The sequence below is a fragment of the Narcine bancroftii genome, chromosome 3, assembly GCF_036971445.1.
Source record: "Narcine bancroftii isolate sNarBan1 chromosome 3, sNarBan1.hap1, whole genome shotgun sequence".
In the NCBI taxonomy this organism is placed as follows: domain Eukaryota; kingdom Metazoa; phylum Chordata; class Chondrichthyes; order Torpediniformes; family Narcinidae; genus Narcine; species Narcine bancroftii.
The window spans coordinates 134666588-134690112 of record NC_091471.1 but is presented as its reverse complement, the minus strand read 5'-3'; the positions used below and the strand labels follow the sequence as shown (position 1 = coordinate 134690112).

Below are 23525 nucleotides of genomic sequence, written 5' to 3'. Positions count from 1 at the left end.
GTTGTCACTGCCCTGTAGGGTCATCCCCAGAGACTTCAATCCGTGGCTGGTGCCAGACACAGGCACCAACATCTTGGGTATAGACCCAAAGGTTGCAGGATTTAAATTTAAAAAAACACCAACTTTTTTAACAGACCGCTTAGAGCCTTGTCAGAGCTGTCAGCATTAAAACCAGGCAGTTGGAGCCTGTGGAACAGCGCTGTAACTCTGCTCACGGCTTTCCCAGATCCACACGAGTAACAGTGCTGCCATTACAGCAGCTCTGGCAGTACCTACATATTCAGTCAGCAGAACAAAACTCGAAGCATAGTGAACTGTGAGATGATAACAAGACCAAGGGAATACTGATACACTGGTAGAATAAAATAAATAGAAAATCAAACACAAAAGTCTCCAGACGCTGTGATTGTAGTTAAAAACATACGGAAATGCTGGAGGAACTCAGCTGCTCTCAGTGTCCATAAAAGACAAAGATATATTGCCAATGTTTCAGGTCAAAGGTCTTCCTCAAGGAATAAGCAGAATGAGCCAAAAAGCAGGAAATCTCTCAATTCAGACAATGACGGCTGGGGAAGGAATCCAAACCAACACAAGGTTTTATGATAAGGGGAGATGTGAATATATATCATGTCTGTGTGAAAGGAGACAGGGAAGGGAGAGATAGAGCTGGGCAAAGAAGTGGGGGGGGGGGGTTAAACAAAAATCAGAAAAATGGATATTAATACCATCCCATCGGAGGGGATGCTCAGTCAGAAGACGAGTTGTTGTTTCTCCAATTTGTGGGTGGTGTCAATCTGGCAGTGCACGAGACCATGGACAGGCATATCAGCAAGAAAATGGGATAGGGAATTTAAATGGGTGCTTACTGGGAGATCCACACTATTGTGGCAGATAGAGTTGAGGTGCTCAACTAAGAGATCTCCAATCTCTTTGATGTAGATACCACCACAATGAGAGCACCGGATGCGGTAGATAACCTACCGATGAACTGGAGAAGCTAGCTTATTCACTGTTCCATGGAGGAGACAGAAATGGAAATATTTAAAATCATCCAAGTGTCGTGACAGAAAATAAAATGTCCAATTAGTGGAAGACTCAAAAACCAGAAAGGACTTGCAAAAGAACCAAAATAATGAATGACTTACAAATTTATTTTACACAGATTACATAGCTTCTATGACACACATTGACTCAAAACACAGATAATTAAAGAAAACCTCAGACAAGTTTAGAAATAGAAATATGGAAAAATCATGCATATTTGCAGTGGAAATACATAAATTTGCCATTTCCAGCACATACATCAATAGTAAATTTAAACATTAAAAAAGTTGCCATCCTACATTTCAAATTGTTATAAATGCACACACTTTAGCTCAATGGAAATATAAATGTTTCTAGTGTGACAGTAAATAGATATGTTTTTGGAAGATAAATTGGGGTAGATTTATTAGTGTAGGTCACATACAAACACTTTAAAACAGATCTTATTTAAAATACTGGAGCTCTGCTCATGCTAGACATGTCGGGGCCCCAAAGCCTTTGCAAATGTTTTAGAGAGTTCACTAATGGATTGTAGTTTACAAAAAGGCAACAGATGAAGGAGCTTGTTGGAGCTGCAGATTGTCTGGAGGGGAACTTGCTGTTGTAAGAGGATCATTTGGTTTTGCAAGCAGAGAGAGAGTCAAACAGGCTTTCTCTCTGACACAGACCAGTTCTGCAGTTCTGCAGCTGAGACTAGAACAGGACAAGCTAGCAAGTTTGTGAAAAACCCTATTTGAAAGACTGGTCATGAGTGCTTAGTTCAACCTGGTCAAAGCCCTTGTGGTTCATACAAGAGGAGAGGACTGGCTGTCTAATGTTTCATTTGAAATAAGAGAAACTAAAAGGCAATCTGTGGTGACCTAAAAGAAAGAGGTGATCATCTGGAAAATCCTCAGGGGGAAAGTTTCTTCAGCAAGACACTAAAGTGGCTGATTTAAAAAGAAATCAGTTGTGGGTGTCCTGGAACAACAAATCTCTCTCTGAAAAATGACAAGAACCTTCCTGAGTAGTAATCATTTATCTTTCAAGCACCAAAGCCTGGTGAACTTAATAAGTGTTAAATTCTGTGCACAGTGTAAGAATTACCTACAACTTGGAGGAATGAGAAGTGAGAATGGACTGTGAACCAAAGAACTTTTCTGAACTTACATACAATTACATACACATGTGCTTAGAATTAGAAGGGGGTTAAATTAGGTTAGTTAAGTCAATAGTGATAAGTTAAAGTGTGATTCCATTTTCATGTTTAAAGATAATTAAAGGCATTTTTTGTTTAAGTAACCATTTGTCTTGGTGAATCTACGAGGCTCTAAAGGCTGTGTACGGCCCCTCATCCCAAGTCCAAAGCCCGCTGCGCAGCTCAGACGGCAAAGTCCTCCTCAGCGACAAGATCTCCATCCTCAACCGATGGTCAGAACACTTCCAATCTCTTTTCAGTGCCAACCGCTCAGTCCAAGATTCCGCCCTGCTCCAGCTCCCTCAACAGCCCCTAAGGGTAGAGCTGGATGAGGTTCTCACCCTTGATGAGACATATAAGGCAATCGAACAACTGAAAAGTGGCAAAGCAGCAGGTATGGATGGAATCCCCCCAGAGGTCTGGAAGGCTGGCGGCAAAACTCTGCATGCCAAACTGCATGAGTTTTTCAAGCTTTGTTGGGACCAAGGAAAACTGCCTCAGGATCTTCGTGATGCCACCATCATCACCCTGTACAAAAACAAAGGCGAGAAATCAGACTGCTCAAACTACAGGGGAATCACGTTGCTCTCCATTGCAGGCAAAATCTTCGCTAGGATTCTACTAAATAGAATAATACCTAGTGTCGCCGAGAATATTCTCCCAGAATCACAGTGCGGCTTTCGCGCAAACAGAGGAACTACTGACATGGTCTTTGCCCTCAGACAGCTCCAAGAAAAGTGCAGAGAACAAAACAAAGGACTCTACATCACCTTTGTTGACCTCACCAAAGCCTTCGACACCGTGAGCAGGAAAGGGCTTTGGCAAATACTAGAGCGCATCGGATGTCCCCCAAAGTTCCTCAACATGATTATCCAACTGCACGAAAACCAACAAGATCGGGTCAGATACAGCAATGAGCTCTCTGAACTCTTCTCCATTAACAATGGCGTGAAGCAAGGCTGTGTTCTCGCACCAACCCTCTTTTCAATCTTCTTCAGCATGATGCTGAACCAAGCCATGAAAGACCCCAACAATGAAGACGCTGTTTACATCCAGTACCGCACGGATGGCAGTCTCTTCAATCTGAGGCGCCTGCAAGCTCACACCAAGACAAAAGAGAAACTTGTCCGTGAACTACTCTTTGCAGATGATGCCGCTTTAGTTGCCCATTCAGAGCCAGCTCTTCAGCGCTTGACATCCTGCTTTGCGGAAACTGCCAAAATGTTTGGCCTGGAAGTCAGCCTGAAGAAAACTGAGGTCCTCCATCAGCCAGCTCCCCACCATGACTACCAGCCCCCCCACATCTCCATCGGGCACACAAAACTCAAAACGGTCAACCAGTTTACCTATCTCGGCTGCACCATTTCATCAGATGCAAGGATCGACAATGAGATAGACAACAGACTCGCCAAGGCAAATAGCGCCTTTGGAAGACTACACAAAAGAGTCTGGAAAAACAACCAACTGAAAAACCTCACAAAGATAAGCGTATACAGAGCCGTTGTCATACCCACACTCCTGTTCGGCTCCGAATCATGGGTCCTCTACCGGCATCACCTACGGCTCCTAGAATGCTTCCACCAGCGTTGTCTCCGCTCCATCCTCAACATCCATTGGAGCGCTTTCATCCCTAACGTCGAAGTACTCGAGATGGCAGAGGTCGACAGCATCGAGTCCACGCTGCTGAAGGTCCAGCTGCGCTGGATGGGTCACGTCTCCAGAATGGAGGACCATCGCCTTCCCAAGATCGTGTTATATGGCGAGCTCTCCACTGGCCACCGTGACAGAGGTGCACCAAAGAAAAGGTACAAGGACTGCCTAAAGAAATCTCTTGGTGCCTGCCACATTGACCACCGCCAGTGGGCTGATATCGCCTCAAACCGTGCATCTTGGCGCCTCACAGTTTGGCGGGCAGCAACCTCCTTTGAAGAAGACCGCAGAGCCCACCTCACTGACAAAAGGCAAAGGAGGAAAAACCCAACACCCAACCCCATCCAACCAATTTTCCCCTGCAGCCGCTGCAACCGTGTCTGCCTGTCCCGCATCGGACTTGTCAGCCACAAACGAGCCTGCAGCTGACGTAGACTTTTACCCCCTCCATAAATCTTCATCCGCGAAGCCAAGCCAAAGAAAAAAGAACCATTTGTCTTGGTGAATATCTATTGCTGCTGGGTTTTGGGTCCTCTGGGCTCATAACACTGGAAAATCCACTTTTTTGGGCTCAAAACAAAACGCAGCACTGGTTACAATGTAAATCACAGGCTGTCAAAATTGCTTTATTATTCCATGTTGACAAGCATGTGCAAGAAATTGTTATTTAACAATGGCGCAAGTACCAAAATGATTTCAAATCAGAACATGCTTTTTTAAAGGAATTTCAGAAATCATTTAGCATCAGCTCACAGAACATGGTTAAAAACAAAAATAACCTGCTTAAACTCAGCAAGTCAAGCAATATCAATCTGTAAGTATTTATTATTTTTATATTTATCATCATTTTCCGTATTATGACATATTGTGGTAATTTTAATTTGTATTACGTACCTGTGTAGCTGCAGCTGGAAAGAATTTGCATGCATCTGAATATTATATTTTTGCATACAAGAATCAACTCTCCTACTCAGTGGACAGAAAAAAATTTCAGTTGAAGCCCTTCAAAGTTCCAGAAACCTTTCAAGATTCTGACCTGCAATTCCTGCTTCCATCTCTTACCTAGGATCCACAAACACGGGACTATTCTGGTTGGCCGATTGTTGTTGCCTGCTCTTACCTCACTGAACTCCTCATACATTCACTTCATTGTCTCCCTTTATCCAGTCCCTTCCCACCTAAATCCAGAACATCTTGCATACCCTCCATCTTTGTTACACTTTAATCACTAAAATTAATTTTAATATTGACATGAATCTTTAAAATGCTTTGCTGTCACAGCACAGATTTCAAGAAAATTCAAAAGAACAAGTATGTAACCAAATTAATATACAAATAGCAAAATGCAGAGCTAGATGCTTCAATTAAAACATCTTTTAGCCTCAGTAAAATATTCAGTACTTTAGTTATTAATATTGTACTCTAATGTGATAATCAGTTTTTTTTAGTAATATTGTTTGTGGTAAATTAGTCACAGTGTCATAAATCCCCCCCATACTTCAAAAATTGCCAATAAAATCACCTATGTGGGGAAGGTCGAGACATGTTTTACCATTAATCCACAGACATATCCTTCCACGTCATTAGAAATTAGACATCCAAGAGACTAGAGGGAGGCCTGATCCTAATGACCATTCATTTTAGAGGAAAGTCTTCCAACAACCAACTAATAAGTTTTGCAAATAAAAAAAATCCATCATTAGGTAAACCACTGAACCTGTATGATGTACTTCATTCCTCATCATACAGGAAGCTACTACATCCAGTTTGAACCGTAAATAATATTAGCATCAGCAGGAAGATAATGATTTGATTGTGAGGTTACTTTAAAAATTATTTTAAAGATGGATGTCAAAGGCAAAAAAAAACCCACAACTCATACAAAGCATAATAAATAAGCCCTTCAAGTTTTTGACTTGGAAGTTAAAACATCTGACCCCAAACCAGCAATTGGATTGTGTTTAGAAAATATATTAGGATAAAGAAAATGCAAGAAACACTCAGCACAAGAAGCAGTTTTTGAAGAAACAATTAACATTTCAAAAATTAGTTAGAACTGGGAAATGTTAAAAATAGTGGTTTGAAATTTCAGGGCAAGTAGTAGAACGGTGGATTGGACAAAAGGAATGTCTGTGACAGCACAAGACCAGTTAAATGGGTAATGGACAAGGATGGGGATGATTTACCATTATACTTATTGTCTACGCTATGTGTTGCTAATAACAGGGATATGGACTTGATCAGGCCTGTAATTAAGATGCTCCTTTGGGTCAACACTTAAACAAGTCATTTACTTCAATAACATTCTAACTTGTAAAATGGCAAAAATTATTGATTTTTTTTTAAATTAATTCACATTGTCAATCAAGAATGTTATATATACACAACCATTATATGTAAACCAATGCAATTAGTTAATATCCACTAAAATAAATTCCTGGTACTTACAACATTTTTAAATAAATATGGGTATTAGCAATATTTGCGTTCAACCCAAGTTTCAGAATATTTGGATATTTAATAGAATTTAATTTGCAATGAGATTAACAAATAAATGCATCAAGTACTGATATTATCAAAAAATTCTGCTTACCGATCCATACAATCTCCCAGCTTCATTCATAGCAAGGTAACGATTAGCACAGATTCCCTTGATTGATACGACTCCAATAGATTCTGCCTGCAGTTGTAGTTTAACTGGAAAAAATGTTTTTCAATACACACATTAGATGCCATTCAAATTACCAAAAGAGATTTTTTTTTAGGGTTTGAGTAAAGCCTCAGGTTCTTTTTTTCCCCCCCACAGGATGGATGAAGTTGCTGATAATCTTTTTTTAATATGAAATCACTTTTTTTGAATTGGCGCAGCTTACATGAGAATTTGTTTTCTATTACTTATGCAATAAGAGGAGGTTTGATCCATTGCCAATAAACAAATACCATTTTTTCCAGGTAAATTGGTAAATAGCAGAATGGAGAAGATGGAAATAAAAAAGTCACTCTCACTGCAGCAGAAATGGCTGGTCCTGATGCAGAGAAAGTTGTGGAACTTGATATCAAGTTCAGAAGGCTACAGTGTACTGATGTTGGATTTTATAGCTGTGTAGGATGCCATGGACAGCTAAGTCAGAGTAGCTGTGGAATGGAGAATTAAAGTAGCATGGAAAAGAATCTCAAGTCAATCTTGCAGACTGAACAAATATGCTCCACAAAACAGTCATGTTTGGCTTTCTTCAATGTCAAGACCACATTGTGAACACTGAAAATAATATTGTTTCTGTCTGTACTTCCCTTAGTCCTGAGGAAGAGTTTTGGTTCAAAACGTCAACTTTTTTTGTATCTCACGGATGCAGCTTGACCTGCTGAGTTCCACCAATAGATTCTTTCTGATTGGAAAAAATTACACCAGATTGGAAGAAAGGCAAATGAATCAATTTGAAGGACTGTTCAGGTTCCTAGTTGATGGGAGGGGAAATCGGTGAAAAAGACGTGGCAGCTTTTAGGGTTGCAGAGGAAAATGGAGTGGTTTGTGGGGACAGAGAAGCAGACTAGGGAGTTATGAAGGGAACAGACCCTTAAATACTGAAAGGGGAGAGGAGGCAAGAAATAAATGAGATGTGGCAAAGGTCTATTGGGGAGGGTAAGCCATGATTTGGGAAGATGACATCTCAGTCAAACCTCTGGAAAATATTGCAGACAGAAATTGGAAGGAAAAACATGGAGCCCTTTATAACAGGCAGAATGGGAAGCAGCAAAACACAGAGCAGTAGGCTTGTGAACATCCCCATTTACTACATGTTGATAAATTGATGGGCTCTAAAAATACCAAAAGGACAAAAATTCTCAAAGTGAACTTTGAACAAAGAAATTTAAATAAATATATTCCTTTATTTTCATTATGTTCAAAGGTTTTTTTTTTAAAAAACCTCTCTCTCAATTTGAATATCCATGGTATAGGCTGGAACCAAGGCTTTTGTAAAATGGGTAAAAACGGCCAATGTAACAACCTTTAATTATCAATGTTTCCTACACAATACTAGCATCTCTCCAGTCTGAAAATAAGAGATATTACCCGAGCCCCTCTCTACTTCAGAACAATGACTACTGCTGAGGAAAGTGCGAGCGAGAAAAGCAAAAGTGTGCGAGCAAGGAGAAAGAATGCAATCAAGTTATTTAAATACATCAGAATACATTTGAAATCTTGCCCTGCCCTTCCCTCACCCTCCCCCCCACCCCCCCCCCCCCACCTCCCCCAAACCTTATTTCATTCTTTTCTGTCCATTACTGGAATAAAATTCTGCTGGCAAATATCAAGGCAGAATAACCCTATTCTATTTATTTTTAATTGCATTATTGTATATTCAACTATCAATTCTAGGCACGTCAGCTACAAATTAAAACCTTTGCTCTTAACATGTAGTCTATAAAGGTCCTGGTGATGTAATTAATTAAGAAATAAGATGGATAGTTTTCATGAATCCTGTCATAAATGATCAGTAATGCAAAATAAAAGCTATGACTTTAGCAGGTCTCAATATCAAGAGGAAAAAATTATCATCCACAACAAAACTCATCCAACAATAGATTTTCTTCATTTCTTATCCCAAGTAAACACATTTTTAAGAGTGAAGTTATGCTCATGAAGGGAAATTAATGACATGGTTTTAAATTCAGCTGAAGTTAGGAATTACATGATTTCTTTACTACCTATAAATAGCCACTGACAATAATTTGTTCACTATTAACAGATTTGCAACTACTCATTTGATGGAAAAGCAAAACAAATTCCAAGGTGACTCCATTGGTCATTCTTAGAAATTGGAAATAGGGAGTCAGTTGGAGCTGAAGTTCAAAAATCCAGTCATTTGGGATGGAGAAGCTGTAGACAAAACATTATCTGAATGGAAATATTTCACACTGTGGATTTTCTAGCACTTGGCTTGAATACAAAGATTTGTTGCCAAAAATCACTTTGTCTTATGGTGACACTTCACTGAAATTCACAAAATAGAAATGCAATACATCACAAAAATTATAGTATTTAAATTTATTTGCACAAATTTTTTAAACTCAAAAATAGTGATTGCAATAAATTACATGGACACTGTGAATGTTAACATAGGCTACTGATGAAACAAATGCAGAAAACCCCTGGTATCTGGCACCTCTGGGCATTTGTAAATTCAGAATAAGCCAGTTTTCCTGTTGCTTGACACTCTTACAATGCCTAATACACCTGCATTAACAATAAAGTTTAAAAGACAAAAATACTACACTGTACTTACACTGAACAAACTTCACTTGTAAGAATATTTAAACCTTAAAGCATTTTACTTTATTTTCAGTCATATTCCTTGAAAATATTTAACCATCGCTGCATCTGCAGGTTCCTGCCCTTCCATGGAGCTCCCCCCCAAAAAACCAACATTATAGATAATTAAACCCCCCTCCCCCAAATTCACAAATATAGCCTTACTATTATAATTATATACTAGTGGGAAAAACGGTTGCCATAGCAGTTAGCACAACACCTTTACAGCACCAGCGATCAGGACTGGACAAGTGTTCAAATCCCACACTGTCTCTAAGGAGTTTATATGTTCTCCCCATGTCTGTATGGGTTTGCTCTGGGGACTCCAGTTTCTTCCGACCATTCATAGTGTACCAATGGTGTAGGTTATTGGGGTGTAAATTGGGTAGCACAGACTCGTGACCAAAAAGGCTTGTTACCATACTGTATGTCTAAATTAAATAAACATTTTTTTAAAATAAAGTTTAATATTCTTACGAAGTGTAACGCAACTGAATGCACTCAGAGACAAGTGAGGAGGGCAAACACGCTTTTAATAGCTTACAATCAATGGCCGGTAGACACACTAGTCCTCAGGTGAATCTGAGGCAAGGTGGGAATCCTGCAGGAATGATGGACTGCTCCAGTGAAGTGTTGAAGATATCCGTAAAGACCTCAGTCAATTGGTCTACACGGTCCTTCAGTAACCAACCAGGTATATTGTCTGGTCCTGCTGCCTTGTGTGGGCTAGTCGTGGCTATGCAAGGGCTCCTTTCATTTGAGAGACACAGAGCTTTCTTTGGCATCATCCTGTTCTTCTCATCAAACCATGCATAAAAGATGTTCAGTCTGTCGAGAAGGGAGGCGTCACTATCCTTAACTCGCAAGGTTGACTTGTGATCCATTATAGTCTTGATCCTTTGCCACGTGAGCCTCACGTAGCTTGTGTCACGCAGCCGTCTATGGATCTTCCGTGCATGCCTCTGCTTTGTCTTGCAGATTGCACAGGAGATTTCAGCCCTGGCTAATCTTCGTGCCATCCTACACCCTGTTCTGAATGCAGCATCACAAGCTCTGAGAAGGGCCCAGACCTCCGCATCCAACTATGGTTTCTGGTTAGCTCTGGTTGTGAAGTGTTTGATCTGTGATATCCTCAATGCACTTGCTGATGTAGCCAGTCTCTTAGTTCATGTAGCCAGTCACTGAGCTCATGTATTCTCTACATTTACATGATCACTATAAGTGGCTGTCTCCCTGAAACAGCTCTAATCCATGGTCTCAAAGCAATCTTGCAGCGCTGCTTCTTGCCTCCAACTCCACCCCACACCTACGTTCCAATCTCCCTGCAAACTGACCTAATTTGCTTTGCCAGCAATTTGTACACTGGGGTTAGCAGGACAGATATGTGATCCGAGTAACCAAGATGGGGGCGAGGTTCAGCCTTGAACACACCAGAGACTTTGGTGTACACCCAATCCAGGATGTTCTCTCTTCTGGTCATGGTTCACATGTTGTTTTCAGGTTTGCTTCATTGAAGTTGCCAGCAACATTCATGGCACCATCGTGGTGGGAAGTCTGGGCTTTGCAGATGGTACTGTAAAGCTCCTTCATGGATTCAGCCTCATTAGCCGAAGGCAGATTGAAGACTGCGGCAATCAGCATGGGTGAGAATTTCTGGACAGGTTGAAGGGTCTGCATTTCACCAGGCGGTACTCAGGTGAGCAGGTCTTCACAGCAGAGACACTGGTGCACTAATTCTCAATGTAAATGCACAGTCTCACTCCTCAAGTCTTGCTAAAAGTAGGAGTGGCTCTATCTGCTCTGAAAGAGATGAAAGCCATCCAGCTGGATCGCTGAGTCTGGAATGGTATCCTGAAGCCCTGCATTTCTCTCTGGTCCAGATGTAGCCTCAGGTAATCATATTCTTCTCCAGTAATCTTACATTTGAGACCAAGATCATCAGGAGCACGGGTCTGAAGGGGGTTAATTCTTCGTCTAACCTCAATGCTGGCCTGTTTTCCATGATTCTGCCTTTTCTAGCACCGCTTCCAATGGCCTCATGTGTCTCCTGTGATCCGCTGCATGGTTTGCAGTAGTTAAACTGCACAGAATCTTACTGATCCAATAATTTGAAAGTCTGGTTCATGTTTTGTCCTGTATATTAATGAGTGTGCCCTGATTATAGACCCATGTAGTGGGTTTGAGATTTTAGTTGTCAGGATCCAAAGTGGCCACTTCAACCTCATGCGCCACCATCTTTGTTATAAAGCTGCAGCAATGTCTGTTGTGAAAACCTGCATATGGTTAACTGACATTTAATGACTTCTTTATTGAGGAAAATTCACTCTACTAGCTGCAAAGAAATCTTCTATTTTCTCTGATTCATTGATATGTTCGGTCTGTGATAATTTTGTCACTACTTACACACATTTCATATGAGAAGCTACTGTTCCCAAAACAACAAATATTTTCCTATCAAGTCTAATTTATTTTGAAGGCAATTCTGGTGTTAACAGAGTTGTACAGCTTCACTGAAACAATTGCCTCAATTTGAAATGGCCAAATAGAATTCCCAACCCAATTTTTGGTAGTTTTCTTTTACCAACAAGCCTTCTCTCCCTGAGCAAAGCCTGTGGAAGCAATTTTTTTTTTTGCTCAGCTGTTGCAATCTTGTATGTAATGATAGAGTGCTAGTAATCCTCCTGACCACTAAAAGAAGTCAGAGACTAGTTTGTGGCAGCTTTGGCTGGATACAAGATGAATGCCTCCACACTGTCTTGAATGAGTTCTATAGCTAATAAAGTGTAGTTGTTTTAAAAAGAACCCAGATTTCTTTATTACAAAAAAAAATGAAACATCACATAGTACCAGGAGTGTGCATGGTGCCAGGAGAAAAAGAAACATCAGGAATGTGTAGAGTGGGTATCAGTCACTATCAGCAGAGCTATGGAAAGTGTAAAGACTTCTGATGCCCTGATGCTGTCAATTGGACTGGAAATGTCAATGACTAGTGGAGGTTGCTCAAAGATTTATGCTATTGGACTCTACAGCAAACCTAATGCGCAGAAGACCATACTGCTACATACCATGGCAGGACATCAAGCACTAGAGGTTTTCAACACTTTGTTTTTGCCGAGGGAGAAGACTAGGGCAAGTTCGACAAGATTATTAAGATGTTTGATGAACACTGTCCACCAAAGGAAAATGAAACATAAAGAGAGCTATTTGTTTCACTCATGCACGCCTCCGCAGGGAGAGATCTTTGATACTTTTTTTAAAAAAAACAGACTTGAAATTAAAAGCAAGAACATGCAATTTCAGATCACTGCAAAATTCAAAGATCCATGATCAAATTGTGTTTGGGATTATTGATAAGAAAGTGAGAGAGAGAGGTTGCTGTGAGATAAAGCTTACCTTAGCTGGAGCTGTGAAGATCTGCCATGCCAGTGAATTAGCTCTGCAGAACATGAAAATGTTTGTTGAGAGTGCAAAAGACACTGAAAACGAAGGCATACCCATAGCCACAGTGTGCATTCACACACAAACAAAAATCGATATAGGAAACAACAAAAAGATGGAGAAACATTCAACTGTAAACAATGTGGTCCTCAATATGCACCAAAACAATGCCCCGCCTAAGGTAAAGTCTGTAATAAGTGCAAAAGGCAGAATCATTATTCAAAGCAGTGTTTTTCCAAAGGAAAACAAAACAAAAGTGAAACTGTACACACTATAGAAAAACTGCTCTCAGTTATATACTTTGCCTGGGCATAGTAGTGCAGGAAGATAAACCAATAGACACTGAACAGCCAAGCGTGAACAGAGTCAAGCAGGATAAATGGACTCTTATTACATACAAAAGGAACAAATATTCCTTTCATGATGGACACAGGAGCAAAGGTCAATTTGATCTGTGAGCACAACATCAGGGCAATGAAGATAAAACCATAGATCCATGCAAATCCTGTACAGCTCAAAGCCTACAATGGACAGAGCATCAACATGAAAGGTGCATGTAAACTTTAAGTTAAGGATAAAGAGCACCACCTCCAGTTCACAGTAATCCCAGATGGACATCACTGCTTGGTGACAAAGCATGTGAAAGTCTAGTCAAGAGGGTGTACACACCAGGGAAACCTTTTGTGTTAGCTGATGCATTATCCAGGGGAACGACGCAGAATGAAGCATACAATAAGAGCTCCACAGAGACAGATGTGAATCTCCACATGAACCTGATCACTGAATCTCTTCCCGTATTGACATGAAATCCAAGCAGATTGCAACTGAAACAGAAAAGGACACAGTTCTCCAGAAGGTCATCAAGAATCTGAATGAAGGATGGCCAAGAGGTGAATTTCAGTGATATTTCAACATCAGAGCTGAGCTGAGGGTTGTCAATGGGCTTCTACTCAGAGCAGAATTGTCATTCCTCAATCACTGTGACAAGAGAAGCTGAAAAGGCTGCATGAGGGCCACCTTGGAATGGAAAAATGCAAGAGGAGGGACAGAGCTGCTGTTTATTGGCCAGGGATAAATGCTGACATTAACAGGATTGAAACATCATACAAAACAGGCAAAGGAACCCATGATCATAATTGGGCTTAACAGCAGAACCATGGCAAAAAGTTTTTTTTTTAAATATTTTATTTAAGTTTTAAGAAAACACGAAATATAGCAATCAATTAATATTACATTGAATATAAAAATCAGAAAAAAAGACAAGGTCTGTTTTAAAAAAAGGAAAAAAGTAAGAAGGACGAGTCCCTCTTCTCCCAGCTCTTCCTCCCAAGATTCAAAAACGGGACAGACATCAGGGAATAGCGGGAGATAAAAAGAAAGAAAATAGAAGAAAAAGCAACAGGAACAAGGTTCAACATCTCAGAGTCACATCATTTCTGATAAGGAGTGTACTAATTGATAAAAATCAAGATAAATCACAGGATACAATCTGGACATTTAAGTAATCTAAATAAGGTTGCCAAATTTCAATGAACATACTAAGTAATCTTCTCAAGGGGAATACAACTTGGCACTTCTATCTTCCAACAATCAATGTGAAGTAGGGAAATGGATTTCCACGTTACTGCTATACATTTCGGGCTACCATGAAACATCACATTATGAAGTCACTAACTATTGTTGTCCAGCCACCAATCCCAAGATTCTCAAATATACAGGAGGGAACTATGTGGAGAGACTTGGGAGGGAGATTGGTGAGTTAGCTGTACCACTCAGAATTTTTAAATTTTTTTCTAAATTGAATTAACTAACGACAAATTATTTGTATTCACTGAGCACCTCTTCCACTTGTCTTTGTAGTCTAGTCAATTTCCAGCTTTGAGAGCTCTTGAAATATATAGGGAATGGATCATTTGGGAATCAGTTCAAAGTTGGTCACACACTGGTGCGAAAGTGTAAATCAACAGAGGTTGGTGAGTCATGTGGAATAAAGATCAGGGACTGGGAGGCAAGGCAAAAAATGGCAGCTGGAGAATCTGAAAAAGAAGACTATTCCTTGCCACAAAAGAAGTTTATTGTCATCTGATTGCAAAAGTACAACCCAAGGAAATATTGTTCTCTGGTCCTCAATGCAAAACACGCAGACATAAAAACAAAGTCAAACAATACATGTGTAAGACAAGCATTTAATCTATACAAATAAATATTGTTTCATTAATACGAGAGTCTCAGGAGTTGGTGGGAATAGTTCCTTTGATGGTTCAGCTTTCTCACTGCCCATGGGAAGAAGCTGTTCCTCAGCCTGGTGGCACTGTCTCAGATTCTCCTGCATCTCTTCCCTGTCAGGAGCACTGAAAGGCTGTGTGCAGGTCGGGGAGGGAGTTCTCAATTATTTTGTGTGCCCTCTTCAGGCAATGATCCTGATAGATCACATTGATGGTGGGGGGAGAAGACTCCCCTACCAAGCAAGATACTAGGAGAGGCAAATCAAGCTGAGAAGTTCAGTGTGAGTAAATAGTGAAAGAATCCTTGTCATTTTGGAAAGTGGAATTAGTTTAGTCAAAGGAAAAGGTTTTGAAAGGAAGTAACTAAATTTTTAATGTTATTAAAGGCTTTAGAAGCAGGCCAGCTCAAAAACAAAAAGGAGATGAAAGTAGTCTGTCAGAGAAATTGCTAGGAAAAATGAGGAGATTAAGCTTGTAAAATCTCATTCTAATTAATACAGGCAGAAAAACAGAGACATCAGCCACTGGCTTTCGTATTCTAGCTGATGTACTGGAAACCGCTCTGATCATCCAGTTTAAAAACAATTTGCTAGTAAATACAGGTTTGAAAGGAGTTACGATGAAATAGAATTTAGCATCTTCAGATGGCATATGGTAGATGCAGCATTTAATTGGATTGGAGGGGCTGAATAGCCTGAATAATCCTATTGTGAACTCAAAAATGAAGATTCCCAACTTTTGACTGGATAATTACGAGATTGACCACATGGTCATTTAGTCAACCTTTTCCATAACTGCAGACAGGTATCCTCTCTGAACTCCCAGATGATCCTCGACCTTGGATTTGTTTTCTCCCTAATTTTGCATTCTTAAAATAATCTTTAAGTCATGGTGTAATTTTTCCAAAATTATTGAACTTTTGCAACCCAAAAATCATCAGAATTAGAGATGGGATCAACCAAAGACACTGGACAGTTTTAATGTTATTACCTCACAATGTATTTCCAATACAATTTTTTTTTTTTTAAATCATTTGACTCCTTGATTACAATCTGCGTATATCTGGGGACACCAAAATCCCTCTGATTCTTCAGATTTAAAACCTCTTACTCAAGAAAATATTAATTTTCACCAGAGATCCAAAATGATCTCCCTTCTAAGAAGTTACCTCCATCTGATTTATCCCCACATAATTTAAGCATAATTTTTGGCCCATCATTCTGGCTGCCACCTGCTGTAGTGTGCATTAAATATACTGCATCAACTTCCATTGCTTCTTTGAAATCATCTCCTCAACCTTATCAACGCCATGAACAAAGTCCCTAGAGTTGCAGAATTATCTTTTGGTTCTCCAAGTTGCATGTAATCTTCAAATCTCTCCCCATTATTTCATTTTAAACTAAATCCTGCAATTTCCTCCACAACAAAGCAGTGGCAGTACCTTCAACTAGACAGAGTGAAAAATCTCAAGGGAAATTAGAGATGGTCAATAAACACTGGCCTCATTATTGCTCAAGTCTTCTCATTTACAATGCTTCCTCACAATGTCACATTCCAATAGCCAATTGTCTTTTTACCTTGTCATTAATAACAATGTCATTTGTAACTCCAATGAATGTTGAGGATGGAGCGGAGACAACGCTGGTGGAAGCGTTCTAGGAGCCGTAGGTGATGCCGGTAGAGGACCCATGATTCGGAGCCGAACAGGAGTGTGGGTATGACAACGGCTCTGTATACATTCATTGGAGCGACTTCATCCCTAACATCGAAGTACTCGAGATGGCAGAGGCCGACAGCATCGAATCCACGCTGCTGAAGATCCAACTGCGCTGGGTGGGTCACGTCTCCAGAATGAAGGACCATCGCCTTCCCAAGATCGTGTTATATGGCGAGCTCTCCACTGGCCACCATGACAGAGGTGCACCAAAGAAGAGGTACAAGGACTACCTAAAGAAATCTCTTGGTGCCTGCCACATTGACCACTGCCAGTGGGCTGATATCGCCTCAAACCGTACATCTTGGCGCCTCACAGTTCGGCGGGCAGCAACCTCCTTTGAAGAAGACCGCAGAGCCCACCTCACTGACAAAAGACAAAGGAGGAAAAACCCAACACCCAACCCCAACCAACCAATTTTCTCCTGCAACCGCTGCAACCGTGTCTGCCTGTCCCGCATCGGACTTGTCAGCCACAAACGAGCCTGCAGCTGACGTGGACATTTACCCCTCCATAAATCTTCGTTCGCGAAGCCAAGCCAAAGATTTGTAACTCTAATGTAGACTTGTGTATAACAGCCCATTGATCAAATCAACCCTCTGGCATTTAAACACATCAACCAGTGTCAAAGTTGCCTTCAGAAAATGTACTCTTGTTTTCACTGATTTACAATAATGAGCAATGAAGACAGTTTTGAGTAGCAGAAATTTGTTAACATTTTAGATCAACAAGCATTCATCAATACTGGAAAAAACTGAGATAAGAAATTTTAAGTTGAGGCAGTTGCACCAGTTAGAGACAGAAACAGAAAACTATTCTAAAAGGTGGAAATCAGGCAACGAAAGGAGCGAGTGATGCAAGTAGAAACCACAAATGTCCTAAATTACAAAAGTAAAAACTGGAAAAATGAAGGAACAGACTAGAATTATGGATTATCTGGATTGTCGATTTGCATTAAAGAATAATATTCTTAACTTTTGTTTTTTTTTCTCCACAGATGTTGTCTCACCCCAAATGTTACCATTTTAAAAATTATTTCAGATAATGAACATCAGCAGTATTTTGTGATGTATGAAAAATAAAATGAGCAATTCTGAAGAGAACCCGCTCATTACAATGGAAGCGTGCAAGTTTGGAGGTGGGCATGATTTTATTCCTCGAAAGTGGTCTGCGACACCATTTTTTGTGCACAACTTTCAATTATTTGTACATGCGTCAATAAAAATTGAACATTTTATATTTTTCCATATCAATTTTAACAGTAAATTTGTATTCTTTGTCACAAGCATTTTGATAGCTATTTGTAAATTATTTAAGGACAAATTTTGATTACCCAAACCGCCATAACACAAAGGTCACCTGTAAGAGGTTTGATTTTTCTTTCCCATGATCATGAAATTGACAATTATGTTCTATAGCAAAGGATTCAAATACTAGGGCACAAAGGTTGTATATTTTTTTTTAAAGTACAAGGGTTGGATGGAATGTTTATTGAAAGAGGAACAGTTATAAAAGTTGATCAGTAAGATGTTTGTACTTTTAACTTCCAACAAATTCCAATGACCTTTTTTTTTAAAAAGTAAAGGAGCAAATAATAGTCATTAGCACTGGACATTGTCAAATGTTGATTGACATGGTGAGTCGATCTACACTAATCTCATTTGCCCAGATCAGAACCCTATCCTGCTTACCTTGCCTATTAACCATCAATCTAAATGCCTTGGAAATATTTTATTTAGACATTCAGCATGGCAACAGGCCATTTTGGCCCATGTGTCCGTGCCATCCAATTTACCAACAGCCCTGGTACATTTTGAATGGTGGAAGGAAACTGGAGCCCCTGGATGAAACCCATGCAGACACAGGGAAGAACATACAAACTCCTTACAGACAACCCAGGATTCAAACCCCAGTCCCTATCACTGGCACTGTAAAGGTATTGCACCGACCGCTATGCCAACAGTCCCACCCACAAACCATGCCATCCACCCACTGATTTGTATCAGATTTTACCACCTCAGTCAGCAGGTTCCAGACATCAACTACTTAATATACCTACCTCTCAGATTCCCTTCACCACTCCCTACTCTCGCCCATAATAACCTTCTTGAAGGTTGTGGGGGCGCTAAGATTCTGACCATTTCCACTTCTTAATCAAAGACCTCCCGCACCCCACTGTGGTCTCACCAGTCAGGAACGAGTTCACCTCTACAGAATTCATCAATCACCAACCAAAAATTTGAGATGAGAATAAAATTCACTCAGAATTTGTCAGGGGAAAAATTTGTTCTAAATTTCTGAAATTAAAAAAGTGCAGGAAACATTGGGATTGTACCGAAGAAAGAATAAGAATGAACAAGTCTATTCATACTGGATTGCCTCAAGATCAGTGCTTGGCCCTCAATTATTTACAATTTATATTCAATGACCTAGAAGGGGAAGGTATCCAAGTTGCCAAAAATAGGATACATTGCTGAGGGGATATTTGAATTCTACAAGAAGATTATATAGAGGTTGAATGAGTTAGGAAAAACAAAAGTTATTTTTTTTTTTTTACGACAAGGAAAGAATTTGCCCGGACATCCAAGCGACAAAAGAATTTAAAGAGAGTATCATACTGGAAAAAGATCTGAATGCATGACATGTGGTCTGCATGAACCATAACACATTAACAAGCAGTTGAAGCAAGTGTTAGAAAGGCAAATAGCATTTTTTATGGAAAGGATTGGAGCTTAGAAATAGAAGTAGCATTCCTACAACACATTGTATACTGTTCTGTTTTATTCTCAAGTTCAAGTTTATAATCATTGGACTGTACATATACAACCCAACAAAACATTTCTCCAGACCACAGTAAACACACATCCACGATACACAGTACATAATAATCATACACACACATATAGTAGCAAGGTCACTACAGCTACAGCTAGGTTATAGCTCTCAGTTATAGCCCCAAAGCTGTAGCTCGAATCCACAGAAGACACACGCACCAATAGAGTGAATTCAACACTGAGTTTATTCAGTGGCAGCTCTGACTTTTATAGTCAATTCAGCTGCGTCACCACCAGGGCTTGGCTTGAGCGGGCCGGCTGCTGATTAGTTACCTCTGATGCCCAGGCCCCGATTAGGCCTCCTGTGATCCACCAGCAGTGATTGGCCAATTTCACCACTCTGCCGGCGGCCGATGGAAACAGTCACTGTATTAGATAGCCATTTCCTGTGTCAGCATGAGACGCAGGCCGCTACACAACTCCCCCCCCCACCCACAAAGAACAGGCGATAGGAGCCTTGTTTTTAGGAGGCCGACCCCTGCGCCGTGGAGTCGGGCAAGTGATGGGCTGGTCCAAATCCAAGTAGGCCAGTTTCAATTGGTCGAGTGTCAAAGTCTCTTCCCTGCCACCAACGTCCAAAACACAGGTGAAGGCGTTGTGTCTGATGACACAGTATGGCTCATCATAAGGCCTCTGTAGAGGTGGCCGGTGAGCCCCATGCCGAACAAACACATATTTATAGTTAGTAAAGTTCTTTGGGATGCAAGTACAGGGTTGGCCATAGGGTCTAGGTTTAGTGGGGGCCATGGTGCCTAGGTGCTCACATAGTCAGGACAATGTGGTCGCCAAAGGCTCCCCCAAATCCTCATGGGCCGTCAAAAATTCACCCGGTATAGCTCAGGGTGTGCCGTAGACCAACTCAGTAGAGGATGCCTCAAGGTCCTCAATGGGTGCAGTGCAGATTCCTAACAGGACCCATGGGATTTCGTCGGTCCGGTAAGCTGTGCCATTAAGGCTGCCTTAAAGCGTTGGTGGAACCTCTCCACCAACTCGTTGGCCTGTGGGTGATATGCAGTGGTGTGGTGGAGTTGGGTTCCCAGGGCGTGAGCTAAAGCGGTCCACAGATTGGAAGTGAATTGGTGTTCGGAGACTCCGAAAAGCACAACCCAAGTGTCGAGTAAAGCCCGTGCGCATGCTTCTGTGGAAGCCTATGATAATGGCACTACCTCTGGCCATCTGGTCAACACTGTGAGGAGATAACGTGTGCCTCTGAATACAGGTAGTGGCACCACAATGTCAATGTGCACATGGCTGAAGTGGCGATGTGCTGGCTCGAATGTCTGTGGTGGAGCTTTGATAGGAGTCTGGATTTTGAATGACTGGCACTGAGTACAAGTCCTGGCCAACAGGGTGACCTCTTTACAGAGGACGTGCCAGACATATTTGTTCACCACCATTTTGACTGCAGTTCTGATGGCGGGGTGATCCAAGTTGTAGACTGAATTGAAAACCCGCCTCTTCCATGACAGGGTGAGGTTTACCCGTGGAGGTAAACAGCGTCCGATCACCGGGGGCACAGTTTCCGATAAACGTCATCAACATAAAAGATTTTCTGTAATGCGAAGTTGCAATCATCTGCTTTTGTCAAAAATTGGTTTGAACTCCACCCCACACCCCCAACAAATTCAGTGAGCGAATTTTATTCTCATCTCAAATTTTTGGGTGATTTATGAATTCTGTAAAGATAAACTCTAATACCTGAATGGACATACCCCATTGATCTCTCAGTATTGACTTCTGGTCTGATGCTTTGCAGCCACGGTACACGCTGTGAAGCAACTAGATCATGGATTCTTAATTGAAAGATCATATTCTGTCTGCGTTAGCAGCAAAAACTCAAGCCCCATCACACTGAGCACTGGCAGACTTCGGGGCTGTGGGCTCAGCCCGTTACCGTTCACGCTGCTCACTCACGACTGCACTTGTAGGTTCCACTCCAACAGAATCATTTATCTTGCAGATGACAATGGTAGTTGGCCTCAACGGGAACAATCACGAGTCAGCTTACCGAGAGGAGGCTGAAAGGCTTGCACTGTCAAACAAAAGCAACATCTTCAGTCTCAACATTGTTAAGACAAAGAAAATGATTGTGGACTTCAAAATGAAGGATCACTCTCCACTACGTATCCATGGCTCCATTGCAGAGAGCCTGCGGAGCAGAAAGTTTCTTGGCATCCATTTAAAGGACAACCTATCTTGGACCCACACCACCACATTACTCAGGAAGGCATGGCAGCACCTATCCTTCCCAAGGATGAAGAGATGGGCAAGGCTACTAACCGTCATCCTAACAAGTTTCAAAAAGAGCACAGGAGAGTGTGTTTTGGCTGGCTACATCAGTGTGGTACGGTAGCTGAAAATAATCAGATCAGAGATCAGTGCAGCGGGGATTAAACTAGCAGAAAAGATCACTGGGGTCTCCCTTCATCAATGATGAGATCTACAGGGAGCATAAAGAGAGCTCAGATAATCATTGAGGAACCTTCCCATCCAGTCTGCAGCATTTTTGAGACATTACCTTCAAGGAAGAGGTTCAGGAGCATAAAAACAGAACTGCCAGGCTGGGAAACAGCTTCTTCCTGCAGGCAGTGAGACTGTTGAACAATCCTAGAAATCCATAAATTATTTTCATATATATTCATTTTAGATAGCTACATATCGTTTGTGTGTAGGGTATACTATGTGCGCACACACTATGGTTTGGAGATACATTGTTTCGTTGGTTATGCACTTATATGTACAATCTGATGGCAGTAAACTTGAATTGTGAAAGGTTGTCAAGATGGGGACCAATAGCCTTGCCCTTCTCAAGCTCCTGTGAAAGTGTAAGAGCTGCTGCGCCTTCCTGACTAATGAGGTGTTTGGTTTCAAGATAGCTCATTCTTTATATGCACGCCAAGGAATTTCACACTCCCCACTTTCTCCACAATGAAACCACTGATGTGTAGTGGAGAATGGTCAACTTTCTCCTTCTGAAGTCCAATTATCTCCTTTGTCTTATTCATGTTGAGACTCAGGTTATTGTTCTTGCATCTTTTCACAAGCCCCTAACCTCCCCTCTGTAAGCTAACTCATTGTTGCCGACAAGACTATCAACTCATCCAATATCTGCAAACTTATTCTTTTGGAACTGAGTCTAACAGTGCAGTCACAGGCTGAGCGCACAGCCCCGAGGTGTGCCAGTGTTTCACATGGGACCAGGATTTGCTATCTAACCCGACTGTGGGCTTTTGGTCAACAGGTCCAGAATCCAGTAGCAGAGAGGGGTGTTGTATCCCCGCAAGGACAGTTTATCCATCAGCCTCCAGAGTATGATTGTGTTGAAACCGAGCTGAAGTCAATTAACAACAGGGCAGCAAGGTTGACGTGGTGATTCGCTCAATGCCTTTGCAGCACCAATGATCAGGACCAGGGTTTGAATCCCACACTGTCTGTCTGTACACTCACCCCATCGACATGGGTTTTCCCCATGGGGTCTGGTTTCCTCCCACAATTTGAAATGTACTGGGGTGTAGATTAATTGGATGTAAATTGGGCAGCATGGACTCATGGGCCGAAATGACCTGTTATCGTGCTGCATGTCTAAATTAAAATTTAAAAAATTTAAGAAGCCTGGCGCATGAATCACTTGGAAGGTCAAGACTATATTATTTGGACCATAGGAAAACTGGAATGGGTCTAATACTGCCGAAAGTTGCAACTTGACACATTACATTATCAGTCATTCACGACACTTCATGATTATAAAGGTCAGTGCCACTGGGTGGAAGTCATTTGAACCAGTTACTATTACTCTTGAGCAACCCGATGATGGTGGCTGCCTTGAATCTGTGGAGAAAGTGGACTTCTGCAGTGAGAAGTTGAAGATGTTTGTTAGGGCCTCCATCAAATGGGGTGCACAGTGTTTCAGCACCCGACCAGGTATATGGTCTAGTCCTGCTGCCTTGCTTGGGTTCACCCTACATAGAATCCTCCTCCCCTCAGTCATAACTATGCAGGTTACCTGTTCTTCAGGAGGAAATGAGGCTTTCTTTGGTGTTGCATTGTTTTTCTCATTGAACAATACACAGAAGGTACTCAACTAGTCAGGAAAGGAGACATTATTGTCACTGACCCACACAGTTGACTCAGT

At 41.2% G+C, this 23525-nt stretch overlaps 1 protein-coding gene across 3 annotated transcripts in view; it reads right to left on the bottom strand.

The window, feature by feature from the left end:
* The window catches only part of fgf2 (fibroblast growth factor 2), an 84444-nt gene that overhangs the window by 38952 nt on the left and 21967 nt on the right, over nt 1-23525 (bottom strand). For all 3 annotated transcript variants that reach the window (XM_069925222.1, XM_069925219.1, XM_069925220.1), the window contains exon 2: nt 6465-6568. In XM_069925222.1, the coding sequence (XP_069781323.1) occupies nt 6465-6568 (104 nt within the window). The remainder of the gene's footprint in view (nt 1-6464; nt 6569-23525) is intronic.